The sequence below is a fragment of the Chlamydotis macqueenii genome, chromosome 29, assembly GCF_036417535.1.
Source record: "Chlamydotis macqueenii isolate bChlMac1 chromosome 29, bChlMac1.mat, whole genome shotgun sequence".
NCBI lineage: Eukaryota > Metazoa > Chordata > Aves > Otidiformes > Otididae > Chlamydotis > Chlamydotis macqueenii.
This window is the reverse complement of record NC_141584.1, coordinates 1,532,496-1,559,026: the sequence shown is the minus strand read 5'-3', so window position 1 is coordinate 1,559,026 and position 26,531 is coordinate 1,532,496. Positions and strand designations below refer to the sequence as shown.

Below are 26,531 nucleotides of genomic sequence, written 5' to 3'. Positions count from 1 at the left end.
GCTACGATATAAACCTGGTAAACCATCAACTCCGCTTCCATAAATTCAACCCTCTGTGACATCTGGTGTGCTAAACTCTTCCAGCTAGCTGGAAAAATAACTGAGGAAACACAGCCCCTTTCTACACAGACGCAAGCCACAGTACGACAAAGAAAGCATTAGCAAAGCAAATGAGAGCTGACAATTTAGCTTTAAAATGGTGCTACTGTTTGTTCACTCCTAGGAAAGAAATGACAAACAAAAACACTTACTGCTGAGATGTTCTTTTGGCCCTCTCCCCGCTACAACTGTTCCTGGTCAGTCGTGGTCTGTATTTATCTATATCCTAAGCTAGGCATGGCTGTGCCCGCGCGTGCCGAGGAGGCCCTGCGAAGGAAATGGGATTCTCCTCGAGAGAAAGCAAGGCTTCAGTTTTTCAGCCAAGACCCCTTTGCCATCACCAACTGTAAGGTTCTTGTACGCCGCAGTCTTTCCCAGTGTCTCAAAATATGATGTTAGGAATCTTTAGGATTTGGGTTTTTTTGTTCTTCTGCAGTGACGGTAACCAGCAGCTCAGGCGCAGCAACGTCTTCAGCTTCCACAGATAACCAGTACATGAGAACAGACTGAAGTGTAAATATCCACCACCCCCCAGTTCATCAGCTCCACACACCACCATTTCCTCACTACGCTACCTAAACTCACAGGTTTTCCATGCCCACCAACGCAAAGCTCTGCTACCGCCTTTACTACTCACAAAGGTTAACGCATCCCAACGCATGAGGAATTTTCTCCTGCAGAGCCACCAGCTCAGTTTTCCTGAGCATTTCAGAGCATTTGACGGACCAGCCCCAGCTGGCTTCACAGCACAGGTTCTCTAGGAGGCTGGCACTGGTATTGCCTTGCTTCAGTAATTTCTCATCTCGCTGTGTATCACAATACTGTTCCCCACTTTCGACCCTCTCCCTGCCACCGCCTTAATCTTTTCTCTCTTCTGACAGTTTTAAAAGAAGAATTTAAAGAAATCCTACTTTTCAAGACACAGCAGTCTTGCAAATGCACAAGAGATGCCCTTCTGTGGATTCAGAGTAGAAAATAACTCCAGGTTTATGGTTTGCAGAAACAAGACAAGTTCAACCAAGCAGCAATGATTTCTCCTCACTTGGATCCGCCGGACAATAATCCTGACTGCAGACACCTCCGTGACGAAACCCCAGAGGCCTTACTAGTTTGTGATTAAACAAGTATTCATTTGAGAAACAGAATTCCCTAGAAAAATGAAAAAAAAAAATGGATTCTGAGATTGCTTTTACATACGATTCTCCTAATTTCTTGAGAGGAAATTAGCATTGATCCTCCCCATGCAAGTACAATCTGCGTGCTCTGACCACGGAGAGTGTGAGAGCAAAGACAAGCTCAGCCACGACAGAAGACAGCAGAGTATGGGCTCGCAGAGCAGGAGGAAATCTGGTGAACTGCAACCGCCCAGCCGAGGTGTTACACCTCTATTCCAATCACGCCGCGGGGAAGCCTGAAGCTTCAGGAGCCTCACCGCCCTGTGACGCCAGGCTGCTTTTTAGCAATTAGAGTTGATGATCTATTCCAAACCGTGGTGCTCAATCAGTGCAAGGTGGTAACACCAGCTAATCCTGCTACGCTCAGACAATGCTCCTCTTTCAACATCCGTTCTCCCCTTCCCCCCACGGAATGAGAACACTGAATCATTTACTGTCTAACAAAACCATAATTACTACAGTGGAGAAATTAAGGAAAATGATCACGTAGTGCACAGCATCTCCCCAACAAAGCCTCCAAACATTTGACTGTATCAAGCAAAAGATTCAAATTTGAAAGCGGGTTGCATGCATTTTTAAAAAATGTTTGTATGCTTTTAAAAGAAAACACATCAATGTTTCTAGAAGTTTATGCTAATAGAGAATTCTGGAAATTAGCCTCAAAACACAGACAGCTAGTCTCTTTATTTAACAGCAAACCATAACAAAATTATAACAAAAAAAGGAAATCAATTCTATTATCGCCATTGCATCTGCTTTTCAGCTCTCACCCTTACAAATGACCTTGATGACTCTGCCTTTCCTGCCTGCTCCCCGGCTGATCTCTAGGCACATGACAGGCAACGTCTCCCTGCAGTTTCATCACCTCAGACTCACTCCAAAAGAACACAACGCAGCCTGGTTTTGCAGAGCTTGGCTTTGGATTTCCTGTCCTTGACCAGAAGTAGACACCTAACTGGAGATACTGAAACCCAGAAGTCTTGCTGAAAGTTCAAAATGTTCTTTGGTTTCATGCCACTTCCAGATGAGATCTTTCAAGTGTCTTTGGAAGTGTCCAGTGGGATGTTTGAGAAATTCAAACCGAGGAAGGCGTGCGCTTTAGCACTTAGGACTGCCTCAGTTATGGCTTAGGCAGAAAACAGGTACCAAACCAATCAGTTCAGCACTTCAGCAACAAATGTTGTCACTACTTATTTATTTTGCAGCTAGACGTCATCATTCCTCCATCTCCTGGAGGACTGGCAACGTCCAGACACCCCTATCCCCGATGGCTTTACCAAGACGTAAAGCTAGGCCATCCTCACATCCTCAACCCCAGGCTTCAGCAACCAAAAAGAACATTTAAACCCGTGTGTTCAAACAGACCGTACCTGTTAAACGGACTTGCACTCCTAACACTCTTTGGCTATAACTTCAGCACAAAAACTATGTTTGAAACAAGTTTGGACAATTGCTCTTTCTGTTCGAGGCCAAATGACGATGCAGCTTCAAAGATTCCCTCCTCCCTCCTCCTGGTGAAGCTGTATATCAGGTTTCCTTCTTGAAGACAGCACCAAGGTCTGCAAACTGTACAGTCTTCCAGAAAAAAAGTCACTGATCTCTTGAAAGAAATAAAGCCATACTCCATATGTCACCCCCCCCCAAAAAAAAAACCCAAACCCAACAGTAAGAAAAACAAAGAGAACAGGTTTGTGCTTTGCAGTTTCCCTTTAACAGCACCATTCTGTTCCCATTAACAACATGAATAGGCTACTGAGAAAAACAGCAAGTCTCACAAAGCTCTGTTTGTTAAGCACAAGCATTATTCTGCTACAGTTTCAGTACTAAAAGCTTCACAGACAGATCAGCTCCAGATTAATTTATATACACAGTACAAGTCCACTTGGCTCCAGCTCTGCGGGGACTTCTGTTCCACAGTTTCAAAAATCTTTTCTAAAGACTTATGAACGTTGCTTTACCAAGTTAAAACTATCTTAATCTCAACATGTATTACTTCAAAATAACGCGACTCGAGATTCGGATTTTGCGGCACAGTTTGCCCTGGGCAGGTGGCTGCTGCCGAACGGCCGCACCGCTGAGGCCTGGTCTGGGTCGTTTGAGGTCACAAGGTGAACTTTACCACAAGCCATCTACTGCGTGCCTTACGCCTTTTTAACTTTGTTGTTGTCTTACCTTTAAACAAGAAAGCCAACTACAGAAACTATACTGAAGAATCTCCGTATCTTACAACAGCACTTCAGAGTTCCCGATCCGCTGCCCTCGACTCGCCCGTCTGGGCCGTGTATTACGGGCGGTAATCTGCGGTGCCATATGTGATGCATCACCCAACCGGGTGAGCTAAGGACAGAGTCTGGTTTTCTTTGTGTGCGTGGGGAGGGGGTGACCAACGAAAACGAGGTGTCGCTAGATCAATGTCAGCTGAAGGCCCTCCATTCCACTCCCCCCGTCCCGCGCCCCCCCCAGAGACACATACAGTAACTTATCATTACCATTTCTGCTGAAAATGGCACTACCCTGGGCCAGCAAAATGACTTCTCAAAGGCTCCACAAGACTGGGACAATGAAAAACGCTTGGAAGCTTACCACTGTAAACAAATAGCCTCTTGTAGAGGTACTACACTTCTGTTGATCCTTCTCTTTCCAGCAGACATGAGAACACTTACACGTGACCGTGCGCACGGTTTACGCGGCATCAGCGTGACCTTGCTATTCTCAGCAGTTACGTTTCTTTAAAGGACTTCCCCAGGTAAGTTGCTCAAATGACCACAAAGCCAAGCTTCAAGCCGTACCTCTCCTTCGTTTGTCTGTAAGAACCGAACCGGAAGGCCGGGGTGATCTGCCGTTCAGAGCCTTAACCGTGCCAAAAGGATGTGCCACGCACTTGTGCATCAGCAACACGGATCACATTATCCACACACCGGTAACATCTACCTTTACAAAAGGTAAAGTGTTTTCAAAAAGGTTCCAAAAACTCTTGAAAATAACCCCCTAAAACCTTTAAATACATCAGTAAACTCTGTTAACCATGATAACCCTACTAAATACAGGCTCTGCTCACTGCCTCTAACAAATATCTGCAAAACACAATCACTGAAGTCAACTTCACACAAAATATCATGTTGCAAAGTAGAGTCATATAAACTTCACGTTACCCATAAAACCGGCACATGCACATAAATAGCTTAATCCCAAAGACAAACAATAAATCTTGCACGTAAACCCACCCAGGGCAGGGGGAATCTTTTAAATAGCTACAACTTGTCATGGGGAAAAAATGCATTTTCCCTTCTGAATGCTATAAAGGGAACAAACCCAAGACTTTGCACAAATAGGATTTTACAAAATCTATTCAAGAGAAACGTTTTCATCTATTTTTAATAAGCAGCCAACAAGAAGAATGTCAGTTTAGATGTAGGAGCGCTTAACAGCGACTATGACACTAGCTCTACATGAGAACAATGCGTTTGAACGAGGAGAAACAGAAAGTGCCACATACACACGGAGTAGCTATACTCACAGTCTGAGCTGAGTAAGGCAAGGCAACTCGCAATGTGTTTTAAAACCCTAGATGAAGCGATTCTTCCCTGAACAACCCTTTCCTGACTAAGCCCCTGGTCACCGACACGAGCAGAAGTGCGGTGTTTAATCCTCAGCACCAACACACAGACCTGGCCCTCCACCACCAGACCGAAAACAAAAGTTTCCCAGGAAATGACTAAACTTTATGCCAGAGGAACAGCCCCGTGACTCAGCACTTAGTCAGCAGGTAGGTACCTCACTGTCTTCCTTAAGGTAGAAACCGAATTATCAGGACAGTGAGTGCTGATAACCTTCTCCCAGGAGTTGTCCGTCCAGCCCGACGACAGAGGATTGCACACACGTAGACTCTTCGTTACTCCAAAACAGTAAGCACTTTCTCCACAAGATAGGCTCCGATGGACAAATGATTTTCCAAACCAAGCCTGTTTTTAGCCCAGAAATAAAAACAAGAGCGTGCAGGCACCCAGAGAACTCTCTATCTTGCTTCAAAACACTGAAGCCGCACGCAGCCATCCACCCACAATCAGAAAGCCAAACGACGCCTTCCCTTGGGTTTAACCACCATCTGCCGTAACCAGCACTCAGAGACCGGCCGCGGCTCTGACAAACGCGGGGATTGATCAAAGTCAGACCTACGAAGCCTTCACCCACCCGCAGCCATCGGCAACACCACGGTTTCCAGCCCAAGGTACTCAACGAAACCAGAGTCCCTGGCATCCACTCTGCACCCTTGGTTCCTGGGGAGCACGGGCCCTTGCCGGGGCTGTTTCCTTTCAGCTCTCTCGCACAAAAACCTGATCATATTTTTGCAGCCTTTTGTTCAGCAGCTAATGTGGCCACAGGAAAACATCAGAGTACCACCACAGCGGATCTGCCACGGATAAGATTGAAATAGAAGTTACCACAGGTTTTGTCCTGTGCGCAATTCCTATCGCCTACTCTTTCATGGCTCTAGGACACCAATATTTAATAATTCTCTTGAAAGAGGCTTCAATTTTTCTAACATAAGCCAACTGCTGCAGGTACTCTTTGTTGGTAACTCTTCCTTGCCAAACCAATTCAAAAAGCAGTTTGGATACGCAGCCCATTTCAGTCCAACTGTGCCTGAAATTACTTTTCATAATTAAATTCTAGAGTCTTGAATAAGGTGCAAGAATGGCAGAAGGAAGAAGTTAAGAGCAATTATTCCCCTCTCTATTGATCAAACATAGTGCTTCTCACACAGAGTATTCAGGGATGGAAACGTAACTCTGACCTTCCCTCAAACACAGTGTCAACACAGCACTAACCTAGTTGGCACGTCACACCGCACGGCAGCTCAGTAATTACGTGTTTCCAGCTGGGAAAATGCGATTCCAAATCATAGTGCAACGAGCTCAATGATTATGCATGATGAAACAAAGAAAGATATCTTGATGAAAGCGTTAGCACTTAAAATATCACTCCCCAAGCAAAAAAAAAAAACAATTAAAAAAAAACCGATCATAAGAATGAATTTTTCAAAACTAAAGAGACGAGACTCCTATCGTGACATGTCTTCCCCCATGCCTCCTAACCTGGTTTTCCTACAGAGGCAGCACCAAGTGTACATTCACAAGGCTGCCACTGCCATTTCGCAGAAAAAAAAAAAATAAAAAGCAGCAGAGAAAATAATGCCTGCTCAAGAAAGCAAAAACCATTGTTTTTCCCAAAGCACTGAAATCTGAAACACAAACCACAGTCATTTTACAGCATGAACAAGTGCTTACTCTAGGCCAGTTACTATTAAACATATTAGTCACCACAGTAGGATTCCACTACTTAAAGTTAAAGCAATACAATTATTAATCTTTTACCCAGCCTCAAATTAGCGTGCAACACCAGTAATTTGACTTGCGGAAACTCCCACCGAATTCCAGAAGCATACCCGACGGAAAGACAGGAGGCAGACGCAGCAAGCAGCCACCAAACTCTTCTTGGTTTTACTATTCATTTCTTTAAGCCTGACTAGTGGGAACCAAAGCACTTTGTCAAACAACCTTAAACCCGCTCTGCACACGGTAATTTAAAATAACCCCACCTCCACCCCAAACACAGTCCTGCAAAAGCAGAGCGATATTCGGGTCGATGGGAGGCCGCCCCAAGGAGCGATCCTTGCGTGCAAGCCCAGGAGTCCGCACAGGCTCCTCTGCACAGAGACCAGGCCATCTTTTCTGGATTGAAGAGTACGACCCATTCAAGTTGGTTACAAGCTTGGCAAACCAGATTTAAATAGAAAGAGCAGAATAAAAACGCACTGTACAGCACGGCACAAGAGGCAGATTTCAGGCCCTGGGCTCAGTATGGGCAGTGTTAAGCTTTCAGTTATGTTTACATCAGCAACCATGGCTTCTTGAGGAATTTCACTGCTAAGGAAACCATGTTGGCATGTCACCAGCAAGCCTAAGAAAAGCCATTATTCTGTCAGCTGCAATGCTCTTCACAAGAAAGACCACGCAGGGAATGACTTCTGTGCCGGGCTCTTTCAGCACGCTAAAGCAGAGTCGACGTCTGCTTCAGAAGCACTTTGTTCGGAGGCTGGGTAGCAGGATGTGGCAAGATCCTTCTTACGTGAAAGCCTTTAAGCTGCGTGGAAGATCAGAATAATGGGCAAAACGTACTACAGCAGCAAGCACAAGAACCCTCCCAGCACAGCTCAACAGCCCCGCTGCATTTTGCCAGTCCACCACAAAGCTGCTTCAATGGAAAAAACACACCTCCTCCCAGGACATCCATCCCTAATTCTGCACAATAACAGCTCTTCAAAGAGAATGACGTTCAATTTCTGGTACAAAGCGACCCTCGCTCTGTCTGCCTTTAAGTAGAAAAAACATGCCATTATCATAAAGAGAAGGAACGGTCAGTCTCAATTTGCTGGCTTTGTTACGCACGATATTGCAATATCAGACAGATACTCCAGTCATTCCAAAACGGCGAGACCCTAATACGTGGATTTTTCTTGCCTTGTATCAGAGTACATCACCACTGTCATATTTTCACAAACCTGTGAGGACAAATATTTCTACATTGGCACCGGTGACCTTGAACCTAAACAAACAGGCTTAAAAGTAGGAAAGATCTTCTTCAACAAGATCTCCAAAACCACAACTACTACTTACTTTCCTACTTTGGCGTCTTTAAGGGTGCAGTATCTCATTTTCTAATTTAAATAAACTGAATTCTCAGATGTCTTGCTTGTAGAGGGAAGGAAGTATGGAGAAATCAGCAGCATTATTTAAGAGCACATCGTCAGCAACTTGACAGAAAAGAAAACGCAAACAAAATGAACAAAAGAGCTTACAAAAAAAGGTCTTGCAGTTACAGATGTGACTTAGTTTGAAAACTCGTCTTTGACAGCAAATTAATTCAGGAATTATTTACAATACAGCATGCTTACAAAATACTGTGCGTTTATTACAAAATTGTCACTGCAACCTTGTTAAAAAGTTGCTTCTGAGATCACATTCTCTTGCCAAACATTCACATAATCAAACTCAACATGAGAACATTTCTATCTTGTTAATTTTTCATTAGTGAAAAATAAAGCAGAAGATAACAGTAGAGTAATCACAACAAATTACTCCAAAACACCTTGCTTGAAATGCTCAGTGAGTGGGGAATTGAGGCTCTCAATAAAAAAAAATAGAGGATGACACAAAGCTTTGGACAATTGCTGCTTCGTTTGCGCAGTAACTACCATCTCCGCAGCAGTCTAGATAGAGAGGCTGAAAAACATCTCATCAGAATTCCTCCCTAGCCCTGCTCTACCTAGGCCGGCATTTCTGAACAGCGGCTTTAGCAATCTGAACTGCTCAGAACTCCGACCGCCCTCACTGCTCTCTGAAAGGCAAGCTCTTCCATCGCAGCCGGCGTCCTCCCACGGGCCAACCACCGGTTCCGGCGTGGTCTGATCTGCACACAAAACCAGCTCCGTTCTGGAAAAGCAAAGCTATCACCATGAGACAGATTAAAGCCCAATAATCTCACTGACAGAAGCCTCGTGAAGAACAGATTGGACAGCTTCCAACACCACTGTCTCCGCGTTAGAGGACTGCAGAGCAGGGACTGGCCCTAGCACAACGCGTACGACACTTGTGATATAATGAGTCAGCCCTCTGACGACACACAGAGCTGAACAGGAATGAAAAAGGGAGCAAGTTTTACATCTGGCACCCGGCATATCGGAACAGCAAGCAAACACTGCCTTGCTGGATAAGCAAACACCTAAATACAATTACTTTCCAAATTGTTCTGTTTGATTTTGATGCTTCTGCACTGTTCCCACGAAGGCCAGACACTTGCAATACAATGGAAACAAACGCATTGTGGTTTATTTATAATAAACAGGGAGGAAAAATAAACACGTTCCTCTAGAAACAACACGGCTTTCAGCAAGTCCATGAAAGACTCCTGTTGGTAAATCCAGCATTAAAGTATCAAAAAGCAGAGTTAGCTGTAAACAGATTATTTTAAACAACAGATTGACTGACCCAGCAAACACTAGCCGACTGGAAAGAAACATTAACTGGTAAACAGAAAAGGCCTTTGCCAGAGGCCAGGATGCCGCTGGCACTTCCCCTTTGTTGTGTCCATCTCGAATCACCAGCACCCGGTTTCGGGAGGCTCAAAGTGGGACTCGGTGGCGGCTCAGAGGGCCATCAGCCGCAGAGCACGAACTCCTGCTCAGGCCTCGTCAAGAACTCCGTGAGCACAACGCAAAACATCCACGAGCTTGTGTACAGAAGGCAGCTGCACAGTCAGAGTGGAAAAAACAATCTCTAAACTGGTTTCAAACATTTTTCAGCCAAATTATCCCATGCACTGAAGGGCAACCTACCTGCACCAGAGCTGCCCCCGTGTCCTGCGCTCTTCACTTGAACAAAGTACCCTGAATTTGGAGTAGAAGAAACTTTATTTCTAGTAACAATTTCATGGCTTATTTGTGCTAAGAAGCCGCAATTTCTCGAAGATCAATTTTGTCACAAAAATGGCTCCAAAATTATGAACTATCATTTATATAAACTTCTAAACACATAACAGCAATGCCAACAACCACACTGCAGCCCGAACCAAGTGAAAGCTCAACATTTTGTCACCAGAACATTAGTTGGCACTGCTTGCTTGCATGGAAGCACCACAGGGCTGGAGTTGAGAACAGAACGATTTCCGTCGTGGCAAAACCCCTTTGCGATTCAGGAGTTCAGCGTCGGCGTCTCGCTCTGTACGAAGCGCAGTGAGCAGCGGCGGGGCACACGCCACCGAGGGTTCACTGGAAACCTGCTGCTCCCCACACAGCACAGCCGATGGCGCCCATTATTTTCACTGGAGAGTGACAATACAGATTGGTCTTTATGGGCAAGAAGTGGCGTTACTTGGGTGCGATACAGTATTTGCTTGGCTGGACTCCGGCTAGAGAAAAGGAAAAACTGCTGGATCTGTTTAATAGTTAAGTTTGTGGCAGAGTTACTTACAGAACACCATAAGCTTCTTAAAAATATTCCAGTCATAAATCAAAATAAATAAAACCACTTTCCATATTGTAAATTAATCAAAATGCTCTCTCAAGTTGTCCTCACATACACTACCATAGGGAAGACAGCCTGACAAATCTGCTAAAAGCTTTAAAAAGCCTAAATTAAATATTAATATTCTGAAAATTATGAAGCCAGCACAAAAACACAACTCCTTTGCCAGTCCGGTTCTGCATAGCCCAGAGCTAGAGATGAAAGATTTCTTGCAAACAGTGATGCCTGGATGGAATTATGAATAGAACAGAAAAAAAAAAAAAAATCCTAAGATACAGCTGTACAGGCTGGGAACTGCAAGCTGTCTGAAAAAGCAACAAGCAGGAAAATGTATTCACAGTAAACTAGTAACGACAGTTAATTGTTATAATGCCAGCTAACGAAAGTGGAGACAAAAGGTTATCGATACCGCGCTGGCCTTACAGTTACGTGTAGCGCGATGAGAAAAACTTGTGCTGACGATAAAGTTAGAATTGCTCCCTTCAAAGCCCCACTTCTGATGCTCATGCATATTCAGAACTCTCCTCCTCCAGCTAGGCACCTGGAGAGACACGCACATATATTCAAGGAATAAATTCAGCTTCAGAACGGTGCTCTGACTCCAGCTAAGCTCGTGGCAGAGGACTCCAAGAAGGAAAAGCACACCGGTACCCTTACAGCAGCTGAGGGTTGGCTGGGGTTGTTAGCCAGGTGTCTTCCCGTTTCCTAGAGAACTATCCCTCCTTCCCTCCAATTTAAGGATGCTTGGTTGGTCAGGTCTTAATAGCAACTTGGAATGACTTGCTAAAAGCTCCCCAAAAATCTTTTAATTGAATGACATCATCAATTACTTAATTTTAATGAGAATGAGATCATATTTTAATTTTTCGGTCTGCAATAAATTTACAGCAAAGGTGACCCGACAGTTTCTTTTACCAATAGCCAAACTCCCTCAAAGGTGTAAGCAGACTTACTTTAAATAACAAACTAATCTTTATTGCTTTATTTCCCCTTAGCACTTAATTCTATTAGTACTAGCCTGTCCTCCAACTCACTCATCTAAAACAGAAGCCCAAGATTTGAACTCTCTGGTTCTCGCAGGAAAAAATCCTGAAGTGCTAGCTAATTTCTCTCTAGGCACGGGTAGAGCAAAATTTAAGAATATACAACTCCGAAATGTCCAGAAAAAAATCCAAACCAGCAAACAAAAAACCCAAGAAAATATTTTAAAAAAGCATCATCTGAAAAAGGAAGCTAAGAACTGCAGAGGGTGTTAAATTGGACCCATCTCGGAGCCATTTGTAGGGACAAAGGTCTCCAATTCCACATTTTGCCTGTTGAAAAGAAACATGACGGAAGCCCCAAATGTAGGCAGGTGCATAGGGCAACAGCAGATGTTTGGCAAAGCTGCTGCTTCAGCTGCCCAGTATGACCCTGGCAAAGCTACCTGTTGTCCATGGCCTAATTCCACCCCTACTCCGGCCAGCAAAGAAGGCAGGGACTTCCCACCTCTCCCTCTACCGCAGTATCTGCAGAAGTCCTACCTCTTCCAAAACCCGTAAATCCTGCACAATACTGTGGTCCACGCACCTGAAGATCATCCCAACTGTAGTCTTGCTCCACTGGCTTACAAACCGTTCCAGTACCGGTGCTCTCTGCTGCCTTGCTCCAGCGTGATTCACCAGCCCTCTCCAGTCTATTCCGCACCATTCCAGATATTAGCTTACCTCCTCCTCGGTCGCACGATCTGACGTTAGTGTGAGATTCTCTACCATATCACCTGCTAACTTCCCCGGTCCCACCACGAAGAGATGAGAATTTAACATCCCCTTTCATTTCAATGACAACATAAAAAGTTCTTGTGCATTAACCATCTGTCACTGTGCCTAACGGAGCCATAATCACCAGATACCAACCATTCCAAAGAGCACTGAAACGTTTATAATACTGTGTCAATGTAGTAATATTAACAGGAAGATACAAGTATCTTTTTGATAAAATATTATATTCACAGCAAGCTTTGCTTTCAACTACAGACATAATGGCCTTTTTACAGCAAGCTGAAGCACAACAGACAGAACTACACAATTTAGGGGGCTGGGGGGGAGCAGGAAGGGCTAAGGGCGCGCTGACAACAACAATTTAAGAGAAGATATTCTGCCAAGAAAGAGAAACGAAAGAATTAAAGTCCAAATAGAAAGCTTGCGGTTAAGCAAAAACTCTGAAAGAGGAGGACTGTAGACAACAGGCATCGGTTTGGATTGCTGCCCTCCAGTTTGTTCAGTAAGACTTGCCTGCCGACTCCGTACGTTTCATGTAAGTACAACCCGTGCCGTGCCGTGCAATAGTCTGTTACGAGAAACAATGATGTTTGGGAAACAAAGCAACCGCTTCTCTTCAGTATCCCTCGTACAACAGGATCATTTCTTCTTAAGCACTGGGGATTCTAGAAACGCAACACAGTACTGTACAAAAAATACAGAAACAAAATAAACTTCTTGGGATAGTCCAGCTTAGTTTTTTCCTACCAAATACAACGCTGACCTGCCTTTTCAGTTGGATTTGCTCCTGCCAATTGGGAGCGACCACGAAAAACACCTTGTAGGCTGTAGTACCTCAGAGTCCATTCAAGAAACTCTGGAGAGATGTTCCCTCTAAGCCCTAGCTAATGCTGCTGCAGGAAGACACGGCAAAATGTCTCCTGAAACCCTGAAGTCACACTCAGGTAGCAGCCATCTCCATGAAAACACACAGACACCACAAACCCAGGATGTGCTCACAACCTGACACTACAGTTCTCCAAAGCATGATACCCGTATCACTCGTGCCATGCACAGACATGATTGAATATTTCATGTTAAAAGCTCTAAAACAAAACAAAACAAAAACCCTAGCCCAGAACCGAGTCAACCACTCAACGAGACGGTACTGTACTGAGCCGTCCTGGTGGGACTGGCAGCACGGCTATAAGCCACTCCAAACTCTTCTTGTCAAAAGGGAAACGGCACACCAGCACAGATTTGAGAGAGAAAGCGTGTCCATGGCTAATGTACTTGGTTGCTCTGGTTTAAAACTGACCTTTACTTTCACACTCGAGTTTGTCCCTCCTTTTTATTTCAGCATGCAGCAAGCTGTGGATGAGAAATTTGTCACAGGGAGAAACCAGTCAGCACAGAGGCAGACACCTTCCCCAGAGGTAACGCGGCAGAGCCTGACCGCTGGAGACATCTCCTTCCCTGTGATCAGGGCGAAGTCACGTATGGGCTCTGAGCAGTTCGGTAAGAGACCGGTTTTGCAAGCGTTCTTGCACAGAAGACACTTTCCTCACGGTTTAGTTTCAACAGATGGGCTAAGTGCTACACTGACAGACCCACAGGATGAGAATTCTGAGAATTAAGCACAAGATCTTAGCATCCAAACACAACAACCAGGGCCTAAAGAGCTAATGCGGACTGACATGCAAAAGTGTGCAATCATTTCCATGCGGCTGCCTTCATCTTCTTTCCATGCGAGGCCAAGAAAGCCCCTGGGGCTGCACTAGTGCCTAAATGGGCGCAGGTTTCCTTTCGTCTCTAACAAAGGCTTTGAGCAATTGGCAAGCTGCCCTAGCCTCGCTGACTTCTTCCTTTTCACATGTGCCTCCATCCATAGATAACGCGGGGCGGCTTTGAATTCGCACCCCGCACAATCAGAGGTAAAGGATATCACAGGAAACCCAAGTCAGCTTTTCCCCTCCGCGAGGGAACTCCCTGGAACAACCAGCACAGTCTTTTTCATTTACGTATCTAACAGTATGTAACACTTAAACAGCAGACAGGATGTTCAAAGCTCCAACATCAACTGGTTTAGTGAGTTAAGAAGAGAGATGCTGGCTGCAACTGCTCGGGGCAGAATGTGCTGAAGGAGCAGAAATCTACCTTTCAACTAGGAATCCGTGAAACAGCTTCAAACAATCCCTTTAAAACATGGAAACAATCCAACAACTGCTAGCTTACTGCAATGGGACAATAACTCTTGGAGACTTTTTGTCACGTTTCACCCACCGAAAAGCTAAGATATTCTTAAATAGCTTTTCCTGACAGCAGAATTACAGAAAAACCCCAAGTCTTACATCTCCCAGATCTCTCCACTTCACTAGCTCCTTTCAGTCCTCCTTTCCTGGACTACTCTGCAGCTATCCTCTCGTGGTGTCAAGTATTCAGCAGCAACGCTGTTTGTGTTTTTAGGCCTGTTAGCTCCTCAGTCCCGATCCCAAGCCAGCCCCGCGGCCAGCCGTATCAGCACAATCGAGGTTGTCACTTCGCATGGCAAGAGCAACAGAAAGCAGCAAAAACGCTCTAAGCGGCACCATCGCCCCATCTTTCATAACCTGAAGCCAACCTCAGCTCTAACAGAAGACTATTTACTCCTTCCCCAGTTCTCCATGCCAAATATTTCCTTTTATCCTTCTGCCCAAATAGTTCTGACTCTGCTGGAAGAGGAGCGTGCCTGCAGTGCCGCACTACATGTCTGTGTCTTTCACACCATTTTACTGTTCACAGGAAGGTATTCTGTATTTTTAAACAAGAGAACATAAGTGATAATCCTTTCCTAAGAGAAGAGGCCAAGTTCTGGCATCCTGCACAGCACGGAGAACTTTGCCATCATCATCATCCACCTTACGTCGTGCCCCTCTCTGTGGTTGCTTTGCTGAATCCATTTAAATCTCTAGAATATGAAAAAAAAAGGAAAGTTTCACAGGCCACATACAAAGCCCAAAGGAGAGCAGTCAGTACAGAAGAACAATGCAAAGCAAATGGTACGTGTTTGGACAAGAATCAAAAACCAAACCCTCACCTCTGTTCAGAAAAGTCTCATCTGAAAAATGGCTTCTTCCAGATTGATAAAAAGTCAGCTTAGCCACCGTGAAAGAGGGAAGAAAAGACACATGCCATCAGGTGAGTAATTACCTAGTAAGACACATGACAATATTCAACATCAAGTACGATTTTGCTAGATTCAAATGCTTTTCTTTACGGCTTGCATGCTACAACCAGAGACTACTAAAAGCATTTTACCAAAGCTTTGTACAACGAACAACGTTTGATACACGTGATTACATTTTCCTGTTTGCTGCTCTAGCCAGACAATTTTTGAAGGCCTACTGCAAAAAAGAATTGCCTTGAAAGCCTTCCAAGGCAACACCAACTTGAAGGTCCTGTGTTTTTCTGATCTGGGGGAAATATGAGAGCAAATCAACTATGCTCTAGCACAGGCATCCGTGTCTCTGGTCAAAATCACAAAGATGACGTTCCTAACAGTTTAACACGAATGGTGACTAGCCCTACACAATTTTTACATGCTGCAATTTAAAAACAGGACTTAACAAGTAAAGTGTATCAAACATAGGAATAACTAAACAGAACTGCAATGTTTGTTCAAGGTTTCTAGGTGTGGCTGCAGCCAAGACATAATAGGATTATTTATAACTGACTCATTTGCTTTGTCTTCATCCATGATTCTCCCTCTTTGGGACTAAATAATCGAATCCTTTCTGCATCATAGGACTTGTAAAATATTTTAAATATTTTCAATAAGGACTTGAGAATTTAAAGCAGAGAGGAGAAATTCCACAAATATAGTTGGCTTATATTGTGTTCAACCAAAACTTACTATCACCAGCTAAACATGAGATTACCTGACCACGTAGAACATGCAGAAGAACACGCAAACTCTCGTCATGCTGAACAGAAATCCTTTTACCAGCTATCGGATTGCGTATTTCAAAGTCTCTCCCTTTGTTAGTGATAACGCACCCTCATCTACGGAGCAGAGGGCTGAGGGGCAAGAAGACCTCAGCTCCGCCTGGCTCTGCTGTTGGTTTGTGTGACTGAACAACTCGCTTCACCTCTGTGCATCTCAGCTTCCTGCCCGTGAACCGAAAATAACAATGCTTCCCCCTTTTCACTGCAGCAACTTCCAATCCAAAACCGCGCAAGTATAGAGGTTTTCATCCCAATTACAATAAGAATTGTTCTTTTTTTAAATCCACAAGGGATCACTTAAAGTTTCTGCTCTAAGAATAAACCCAGGGCTCAGTCTCAAAAAGATATGCTTCAGCCTTGTGTTGCCCAGTATTTTTTCCAAGATCGTCCCAAAAGCTTAAAAAAAACTGTATAAAAATAATTTGTAAATGTGGTTACCTACAAATGCTTTAACTGCTCATGCAATGAAGTAAATGGTTCAGTATTTCTTTAGGAAACAAAGCGAACATTCCTAAAAGTTTAATCAGTTGCCTTCTCCAGTTCGCCAAAGTTTGCAGCTTTACAAAACGCAGAGAGGCATCCGTGCTCTCCACGGCGGAAACGAGAGAAGCGCTAAGAGGTGAGAGTGTCCTGAGCCAACGCTGCTGCCAAAGGCTCTGTTACGAAACCAGGGCTGAGGTTCTCGAGGACACGCCATAGGAATATACGTTATTTTCTCCAGCTCAGAGACACGGGAAGGACACATCTGAAGCGAGCTTACCAGCAACACCCTTCTCCTTTCACATACACAAACAGCACTGCAAAAGCTCTGCACGTGTCCAACCGAATGCCATCAGCACCTTGCTAGAACCGCCCCACGGGACACGTAACGATCTTTTCTTCAGTGCCAGAAATGGAACACCTTCAATAGACATTTTCCGTTTATATTCAATTAAGGAAAAAAAAAAACCAAAGCATAGTTTAATAAGCTGTAGATCTGTTTATTCCTCTATGAGAACGTCTGCGGATCAAGAACCTTTTATCTCCCGCTCCGATCACCTGACTCTGCTCTCCATCGCAGGGCGAGTAACCTCAGGCTGGAATTTGCCACGTCATTTCCCCGCTCCTCGGAGTACTCTCCTTCTCCTTACCACAGTGACAACGCGCACTGAGCAGGAACGTCGGCCGCTGCGATGCTATACATCCTTCCTTCCCGACAGACAGGCAGAGTGATCTTTTACAACTGCCTGTTAGCTTTGCTCACACCTCTTTCTAGAAAGTAAGCAGAAAACTCCAAAGCCCCTTTCCCCTCCTCAGGGCTGCCTTTGGCTGCTCAGCTTATCTATGTGATCACTGTTTCCAGAGAAGCACACAAAGCTTCCACCGTGGTAATTACAGTGAAAGGTGATGACGAAGACGCAGCCAGGCAAAGAAAACAGTCTTATCAGGACATCCACACTGACAGACACGCGCTCACGGCTGTTCTCCGTGAGCACGGACAGTATTTCCAGAAAGGGTGCTCCATATTGAAATGGCTCTTCACGTCAAAGATTAATCAGCACTCTAAATGAAGAGCTGATGCACTAGAGGCACAGGTGGGAGAGCAGGCAACACAAAACCTTCTGTAACACATCCTCATCTGACTCCCCTTCCTGGAACGGCGGCTGTGCAGCTATGTCACGAAGTCACACACAAGGACAGGACCTGAAACCACATCTTTCAGCTCACAATCTGGTGCTTTAACTGCTCTATCACTCCCACTTTAGATGATATCCTTCAATTTATGGCCAACCAAATGCCCTGTCACAACTTATCTTGTCTGTACATTAGCACGTCTGTAACCTCCCGCGGCCTGCCCCACACAAACAGCTTGTCTTCTGCTGACTCCTTCCCATTCCTAGCAGCACAGCTCGCACCCCTCCCCGTCACCCACAGCCCATCCTCGTGGCGACCGCCGCAACGGCTCATACGGAAAATTATGAGTGAGAAAATACTTATTCTTAGCTTCCTGTAATGAAAATCAGCAGCTCAGGAAGAGCTGGAAGTAGCACATGACGATCAATTCCCAACAGAGCAGCGGGCTCTGTCTGCACTAAGGAGAAGTGTGGCTGCAATGGCGGCGGCGCCGTCCTTCTGAGCGGGGCAGCTCTTCCAGGAGAGGCAGGGATAAAGGAGAACCTGCTCCAGCAAGTTACCTATGCTGCTCTCAAATAAACAGATTACAAACCTGTATTAAAGGAACACCAATGTTGCTATTGCTAAATAAGCGTTCTTAATGCAGAGTGAGCTAAAATCTAGAAATAAACGCACTAACGCCGCTTCTTTGCAATTTTTATTTCCAGTAATAGGACAGTTCAGTTCTCAAACTCCTTTAGGACGAAGGTACAGGAACAACATCCCTGTTCAGAGTGAAAGACAGGAAAAACAACCCAACAATCCCTTTCCACCACTGCACTTTAGACCCGATGTCTGACATCAGTCCTGATCCCAGAGGCAAAATGGGAGTGCTTTATCCACTCAGTCACCCAGCTCCCACGGCTACAGCCATCCGAAATGGAATGCATTATTCCTGCATTAAAACATATGTTTTTCAAGGCAGCTAGCCATCCGGCTGTTCTGAGAGAGATTACAGAAGACCTAATTTTATCGGGCAGGGATACAATTCTCCCGGTTGCTTTTGCTCCCTAGGGACACGGAGCTGGTGAAAGCAGGTTGCCTGACTGCTGGGGAACAATTCCGAGAGGCTCAGTCGCTGATCACTGAGGCAGCAACTCACATCCTGGCTTCCCAAAACGGATTAATGCATGCCCTCTGGGCTCTGTGGGCTCCCATCGCCATGGAATTCAGAGTCCAGAAAGACCTCCTTTGCGTCAGTGATTCTCAAGTCAATAAGAATTAGAAAAAGTTTATGTTGGCAGAGGAGTGCTAAAACTTCAAGCAAGCTCCGCCCCCCTCCTTTTAATCAGCTTAAGTTACACTAAGTAAAAATAATAATAATAATAATAAAAAAGGTGTTTGCTCACAAGAACAGCAAGGAAAGTTCGATTACTCTTACACTGGCTCTCTGGTATGAACAGAACCTCTGCTGCTCGTGTGTATTCTCAGCACTGTTTGAGAAACTCTCTGAAGTTTGAAAAACATGCAAGCTGATAGAAATAGCTATTTTACTCAAAAAAAAATATCCAGGCAAGAGTAACAACCCAGCGCCGGCAAACATTAAACAGAATGAGAAATACAGGTGTGAAGCTTTTCCCAAGACTTTTCATCAAAATGCAATGGGAGAATTCATGTAGCAGATGGAATGCTGCTGCCTGCAGAGCATCCGTTAGCTATAAATCACTGTTTCCTCACACATGGTGCAAATTTAGGATTCTTTCATTCTAATTAACAGAATGAGACATCCTGGCCTGGTGACTCTTCCTTGACTTCATGAGCTTTAAGAAAAATTTTGGATTGAATCAATCTCAGCAGAAGAATGCTTCAGTTCCTCTCTCTATTAATCCAGGTCCAAAAAGCAACCAAGCAACTCACTGAGAGATTCAGGAAATGCCTTTTATAACCTTAAGACACATAGTTTAAAGAAAAAAAAAATAAAGAAATTGTCTGAACATTGTATTTGAAACAAATGAAAACAGGATACTGTTCAGCTTCTGCCTGCACCTCTGGGACTCCTCACCATTAGTTCACTCTTTGGCTTCTGAAACGTGCCCTGAATAAACATGATAAATCCAGTGAACAGAGCGCTGCACGGCAAAAACTAACCAGATAGAGGGACTCAGGAAGGAACCCACCACCCTTCCCACAACGTTACTATCGAACTAGAAACACGAGGGGTCCCCCGCACGTGGATTTTCCTATGGAGCCCCAAGTATCACCTAGCCAGACGCACGTGTGAGGGACCAGCAACCCGGCTCCATGCAGTTATGCTACCATCCGTCACATTTACTACTTAATATTTCATGCTACAGAATTTAAAATAGAAAACTGGAGATCAGTTATCTAGGACACCACAAAAAGAACAGCAAATGCGGCTTTAGCGCAGATGTGTCAGGCTAACAGGTCTGATTAACGTATCCAGCCGAAACTGCAAACACCATCCATCCTGGAAGCAGAAAGAATCATAAAGGACAAACTGGAAATCATTGCTACCAGATGTCCCCTCCAACCAGCTGAGGAAAACTGGTTCTAACTCTATCAAAGCTTCAGAGAAGCAATCAGGGAGGAGGTGGAGGACTCTCTTTAAAGCCTCTAATTTCCTCCTCTCCCCAAGGCAAAGGGTCAGAGCTGCAGCTTTTAAAAATAGCCCCAAACTCGCTCCTCATTTCCTAAGTATAAAAGGGACAACACAAAAATATGCACATTCTTTAACTGTCCTGGTTATTCTTTATTATACCAGCCTGGATGCTCCAAAACCCTTCCTTCTCTTCACCGTGTTTACATGCTTCAGTCACGTACCAACAGTAAAATCTACTCCCACTCACAGTAGCCAAAGTATTTCTTTAAGTATTCGCGTTTACCTCTCTCTCCCCAAGCCATTAATCATGTAAATCATCCTGCTTTGACCATCTGCATCGCAGAAATTGGTGATCATTCCATGGACCTTCTGTTTGATGCAATGGTGACAGATTTGTTACTTTGCTGCTCTCCATCATGACTCAAGCTGTATTTTCTTTTCCTGCGAGACAGAGACATTGCAAGGGACCCATGCGCCGCCACGCTTGCATCGCTGTTTCCTGGGTTGTAAGGCTTAAGAAAATACAATATCACCTGAAGTGAAAGCTCTTATCAGAATCTCTGTAAAGCCAAACAAAGCAGGAACGATCATCTCTGCATTTGCCTAAAGAGCTCCCTGTGACAGCTCCAGAAGGTTTTTGTACGTATTTCACAGCACTGCCTCAGCACCGTACCTCTGCTGGCTGCATACAGAAAGACCGTGCTAAATCCACGCGCAGATCTCTCAGCAGATTTGGTACCCACCAGCCGCCAGTCCTGCAGGGAAATTGAGGAAGCAACATAAAAGCTTTCTCACTACTAGTTTTGCCTAATGCAAGCCTTGGGGATGAGATGCTGCATGAACGCACAAAACCCGCCTGTAAGCCCTGCTAGCTACAAGACGATCGGATCCGACCTGCTTATATCCATAAGCTTGTCTTCAACCTTTTCTGTGCTACAGCCACAGTTTCCCTCTGAACGGTAGCGAAGAAACTGAAGTGAAACCTTTCGCTCACTCAGCAAAATCCACACAGCAAGTCCTTGCTCAGACAATTTCTTCCTTTGACTTTTCTCATCTATTTACATTCTGTGCTTCAGCTACTTGATCTACAAAAAAGATCCTCACCTACTTTGATAGGTGCCAGGCAATCAAAAGAATGAAAACCGAAACGCACAGTTTTTGAAAGAACAGAAAAATACCACGGTTTCATAGGAAATTTTCAAGCCAAACAAAATAAAGACTCTACCCACTTGCTTGAGTCAACATGTTTTCTTCCAGTAAGGTTCTATCCTACTTGGCTGGCCTTCAGTCCTGGGTTTCAACTGTTTTGCTGATACTACTTTTTCCACACACGCCACCATCCCTGCTATTCCTTCAGCTTCCGAAAATCCTAACACGAAGCTTTCCTCCGCAGAAAGAGCCTCGATTCTTCGGCGAGAAACAATCGGCTTCAAAAGGAACAAACACAGGTGCGTGAAGCCGTTCACAGAAACACCCACACAGAAGGACAAACCAGACAGCCCAATGTGTGTTTAACTAGGAAAGCAAACAGAAATCCGCTCCTTCTGTGCAGCCATGATATGACAACCCTGTCACATAACCCAGACGGGACTGAAATCACGTGCAAGGCCTGAACTGCCAACGGGGGAATTCCTCGTTACTGCGAGGTGGAGTTCCTCCCTGCCCTCACCTCACGCTTTCACAGATGCCACAAGCAGAAGTTCACTCCACTAACGTCCCTTCACCAGTGAACGATGTCAGACAAGACAGAAACCACAGTCAAACAAAAGCCAGCAGCCCAATAAGCCCTTTGTGAGAGCACTTAACCCCCTCAGAGGCAAGCTGGCCCATACACGGCAGCCTGGCAGACAGCTGTCCGGCTCCGAAAGGAAAAGCTCTCGTGGCACCACCATCTACACTGCGCCGAGAGAACGGCGCTCGCCACACGCAGTACAACGGTCTCATCGCATGCACTGTAGAAAACAAACCCAGCGAACGTGCTCGGTGAGAACCTTTGAATCGGGCTGCTCCAGAGCGTCTCAGCCCTGCTAACAGAGCTGTGGCGACGTTAACGCCACAGGAGCTGCCTGAAGAGCTCACCCGAAGTACAGGAGCACACAGACATCCCCAGGCTGCGTGAAGCGCTTTAATACCAACATTTTCAGCTGACTACGGGACGAATCCAGACACTTACCTTGTTCTGGGAGCTCATCGGCACACTCTGCAAACACTTTAAGAAACAGCACTACATCCAGGATACAAAGGCACCTTCAGACACAGCCGCAGTCCAACCCCAAAGGCGCAGAACCCAGCTCCCGTACTTAGAAAAATACGAAAATGGAGTAAAAGTCTCATTTAAAGTTAATATCCCTGGCACTTTTACTCATTAAAAAGAAGCAGATGCAACTACAAAGACAGCCCTTCCCATCATTAGTGATGCATAATGTGGGCGTTACTGACAGACGAAGAAAAGTATTAGAAAGAAAAAAATTCAAAAGTGAGAAAAGAAGGAAAAGATGAGTAATGAGCAGGTTCCAGGTTTCACATAGTGCCACGGCCCAATTCGTCAGTGTTATTTAATATTTTTCCTTAGAGTCAATGACAACGAGGAGTCTCCATCAAGCGTGCTGTTTAAGATTTGGCTACAACGTGCTTCACATCGATAGAAGACAACAGAATTACCATCGACACTTTGAAATAAATGGGTTAGGCTCACATCATTTGCTGAGGCCAAAAAAGACACACAATGAAAGAGTAATAAATAAATAAATAAATTATTTTGATTAACAAGCAATTATTGTTTCCTGAAGCACATTCCACTACTTTGTTAGACATTTCAAGCGCACTCAGGGATGGGTCTGCAGTCGCTGCCACGCTGACCACACGGCTCCGTGCGGAACGATCAGGGACGGCAGAGGTATAATTAGTCCTGTTGCTCCGTCCGCACAGATTGTTCCTGAAGAAAGTCTCATGGCTCATCGTTGCAAACTATGACTTCTATTTTAAGCATACATTAAACTAATCCTGCTCCACTTTGCATCCTACTTGCTGACACAGCACCTTTCACAAGCGTAACGTCAGATAAGATTTTAATGCTGTATTTCCCTCACATTGTTACAAACTCCCTGCGCTGTGGTGCTGAGTGGCAACGCGGCCCCGCACAAAACTCACTGCGAGGTTCAGCACACAAGTTGTTTGCGCTCCCAGCCTGCAGTCTCCTGCATCTGAAGCCAGCTTCCAAGCGGCGCTCAGGTGCCTAAGACCGTACATCAGGAGAGAGCAACCTCCCGGGTCCTGCCGTCAGGGACCCCGGGCTTCCGGGACGAACCCACCGCCAGCGCAGCTCCTCTCCTATTCCAAACGTGAGGGGTTCTTTCCCAGAAAACCCTACAGAAACATTTACATAGCAAACAGTCAAGCCTAGAGACAAATAAAGCTGCACCAAGGGGGTGGGAAAAAAAGGGATCACGAGTTCTTATCTGAGCAACAACTAATCTGCTGAACGTGAAGCGCTACTGCCGTTTTTAATAAAATGCCTCTATTGAATATTGTTTACAGTCCAGAGTCACACCTGCTGAACAACGCACACGTACGCCTTAAAATCTTTAAGCTGAAGTCTCAAACGAGGGCGTATTTTTCATGTATTTCATCTACAACGCCATTACCTCACTGGCTCACTCGGCTCCTCTACAGGTCAGACCTCAGTTATCTCAGCCACAATACGCTGTGAAATAGGTTTCCAAGAGCCTGGGGACACAGTCACACAAAATTCTTTGTCCTCGTGGCTTTTTGATAGGAAAAGCGATTTGACCAAACAAATCCGTAACATACATATGAAGAAATCTGAGTATTAAAGCCACAAAGGAGCAGTGGATTTAATATTCAGAGAATTACTTACATAATACAGAAAACTCCATCCTATAACACTGAAGTTCAAGCTAGTAGAGAAGCTTGTTAGAGATTAACATGATGTCACAGTCAGCCATAGTAGCAAAAAGATTTTTTTTTTTTTTTAAGGTTGCGGTACTGTGCATTTCAGGGTCAAACTACACTGGGCTTTCAATACCACAAGAAACAAGTTTCAGAAAATAGAAGCAAATGCTTAAAACATGCAGCAAATCTTTTAAAATAATTTAAAATACATTTCATATTTCATTTTGAGCAACATGAGAGAATGTTCTTCAATTCTTCGTTATCACGGAGTGCCCAAAACCAAACACCAGATTGCGTTATCGCTTTAGTTAAATGTTTACAGAAAGTATATCTGAAAAGCTTCTCACACAACCCCCCCAGCTAACATTAAAAGTTTAACTGCAGTTTGTGTGAAGAAAGCAGCACCACGGCCTCCTCGTCTGGCACCGTCCCCACGCAGGGCGGGGGGCTGACAGCACCCAGCTCCGTGAACGCACTCCTAGCCGTCCCAACAGTAAACAGGTCTCCTTGACGCACCCCGCGTCCTGGGACAGAGCGAAGAGAGGTGTCACTGGAACTTGATTCTCCTTAAGTTTTAATCCCATGAGAGAGATCACGGCAACCACGCAGCAAGCCCTCCTGAGCGGCCGCTGACTACGGCATCAAGTTCCGTCCCCTGATGGAGGCAGAAAATTTAGAGACATGCAAAACAGAGCTCCCTGCTCTGCAGCCTTCACCTCCGCCTCAGCCCTCGCCCTCCGCCTTCACGAGGGAACTTTACAACGAAGCTGTACTGAGCACAGCACTTGAAGCACTAGGAAACAAAGACAAACCCGTGCAAAAAAAAGGAAACAAAAAAAAAAAAAAAAAAAGCGCATGCTCTGTCCCGGTCACGGCTACGCAAAAGAACTTATTTAGAAAGTGGAACGAACAGCGGGTACGTCCTCATCATGCGCCCGAAGTCCCCCTCGCCCCTCGCCCCGGGGCCGCCGGCCGGCCGCAGCGCCTCCCCCCCGCCCCCCCGCGCCCTGGGCTCACGCACCGCAGAAAAGGAGGAAAACCCTCCGGGGGGGTCACCTCCCACCGGCCGAGGGGCCCCGCGGGGCCGGGCCGGGGACGCCCCCGCACACACGAAGCGCCCAGCACTCCTCTCCCCCACACACCACCGCACCGCAGGCGGGGCCCCTCCCGCCCCCGCACCGCCGGCCCCCGCCGCGCACGGGCCGCCCCACGCCCACGCTCGTTCCCGGCCTCCTCACACGGAGCCCCTCACACGGGCTGCCGGCCCCCCTCGCACGGAGCCTCCCTCACAGCCCCCCGGCACAGCCCGGCCCTCGCCCCGGGCCTCCTCCTCTCCCTCACACCCACGCCAAGCCCGACTCCTGCCGCCCCCCACCCCGGCCCCCGCAAACGGAGGCCCCCCGAGAGGCCGCGGCGGCCGGGCCGGCGCCCCGCGGGCTGGGCAGGGCGGGGCAGGGCAGGGCAGGCGGGGTCCCGGCGCGGCCCGGCGCTCCTCACCTTCGGAGAGCTCCAGCTCCAGCTCGGCCAGCTGCTCGCGGACCTCGCGGGGCAGCGAGGAGACGCCCGCGGCCGCCGGCTCGGCCATGGCGGGCAGAAGGAAGGAAGGGGAAGGGGAAGGCAGGTCCGGCCGCGGGCTCGGCGCGGCTCCGGCTCAGCGCCGGGGGCTCCGGATCGCGGGCGCAGCGGGAGCGGCCGCCACCTCCGCCATGCTGAGCCTGGGCGCCACCGTCACGTGACGGGGCGGCGCGCCCGCCCGGCCGCTCCGCGCGCCTCGCCGCGGCCGCGCGCCCCCCAGCGGCTCGGCCCCGCGCCCCCCAGCGGCTCGGCCCCGCGCCCCGCGCCGCTCCCGTCCGGCCCGGAGCCGCTTCCCCACCGCCCGCAGCGGCGCGGCCGTAGCGAGCGCTCCCGCCGGAACGGGCCGGGCAGAGCCCGCCCCGCGGCACCACCAGCCCCCGCGCTGCCCCCAGGGGCGGCCGCCCCTCTCCCGCAGGGGCGAAGGGCATCGAACAGGCGCGGGCCCCCGCAGCGACCCCCAAACCCCTGCGGCTGCGGCTGCAAACCCCGACAAAAACACAACGGCATTTTCCGCCGGGTCCGTCTAAAACGAAGAGTTTACCTCCAACTTCCCAGCGCCCGCGAGAGCTGCAGGAGAGCAGGGCTACACGGACCTCGGACCGCTGTCCCGCACGGGGCTGCGTCTGCCTCCCCGCACCCCGCCCCCCCGCTACCCCGCACGGGGCTGCGTCTGCCTCCCCGCACCCCCCCCCCCCGCCCCCCGCTGTCCCGCACGGGGCTGCGTCTGCCTCCCCGCACCCCCCCCCCGCCC

General features: G+C 46.8%; 1 protein-coding gene across 7 annotated transcripts in view; it reads right to left on the bottom strand.

Annotated features, from left to right (window-relative positions):
• DIP2B (DIP2 acetate--CoA ligase B (putative)) overlaps positions 1-25,904 on the bottom strand; it is a 67,900-nt gene extending 41,996 nt beyond the window's left edge. For 6 of the 7 annotated variants that reach the window (XM_086768771.1, XM_086768772.1, XM_086768774.1 and 3 more), the window contains exon 1: positions 25,703-25,904. In XM_086768771.1, coding sequence (XP_086624897.1) covers positions 25,703-25,790 — 88 coding nt within the window. In that variant the 5' untranslated portion in view covers positions 25,791-25,904. Of the gene's footprint in view, positions 1-23,937; positions 23,955-25,702 lie in introns of those variants that run through there. The other variant, XM_086768775.1, reaches the window with a different exon arrangement.
• Positions 25,905-26,531: the final 627 nt, after the last annotated feature.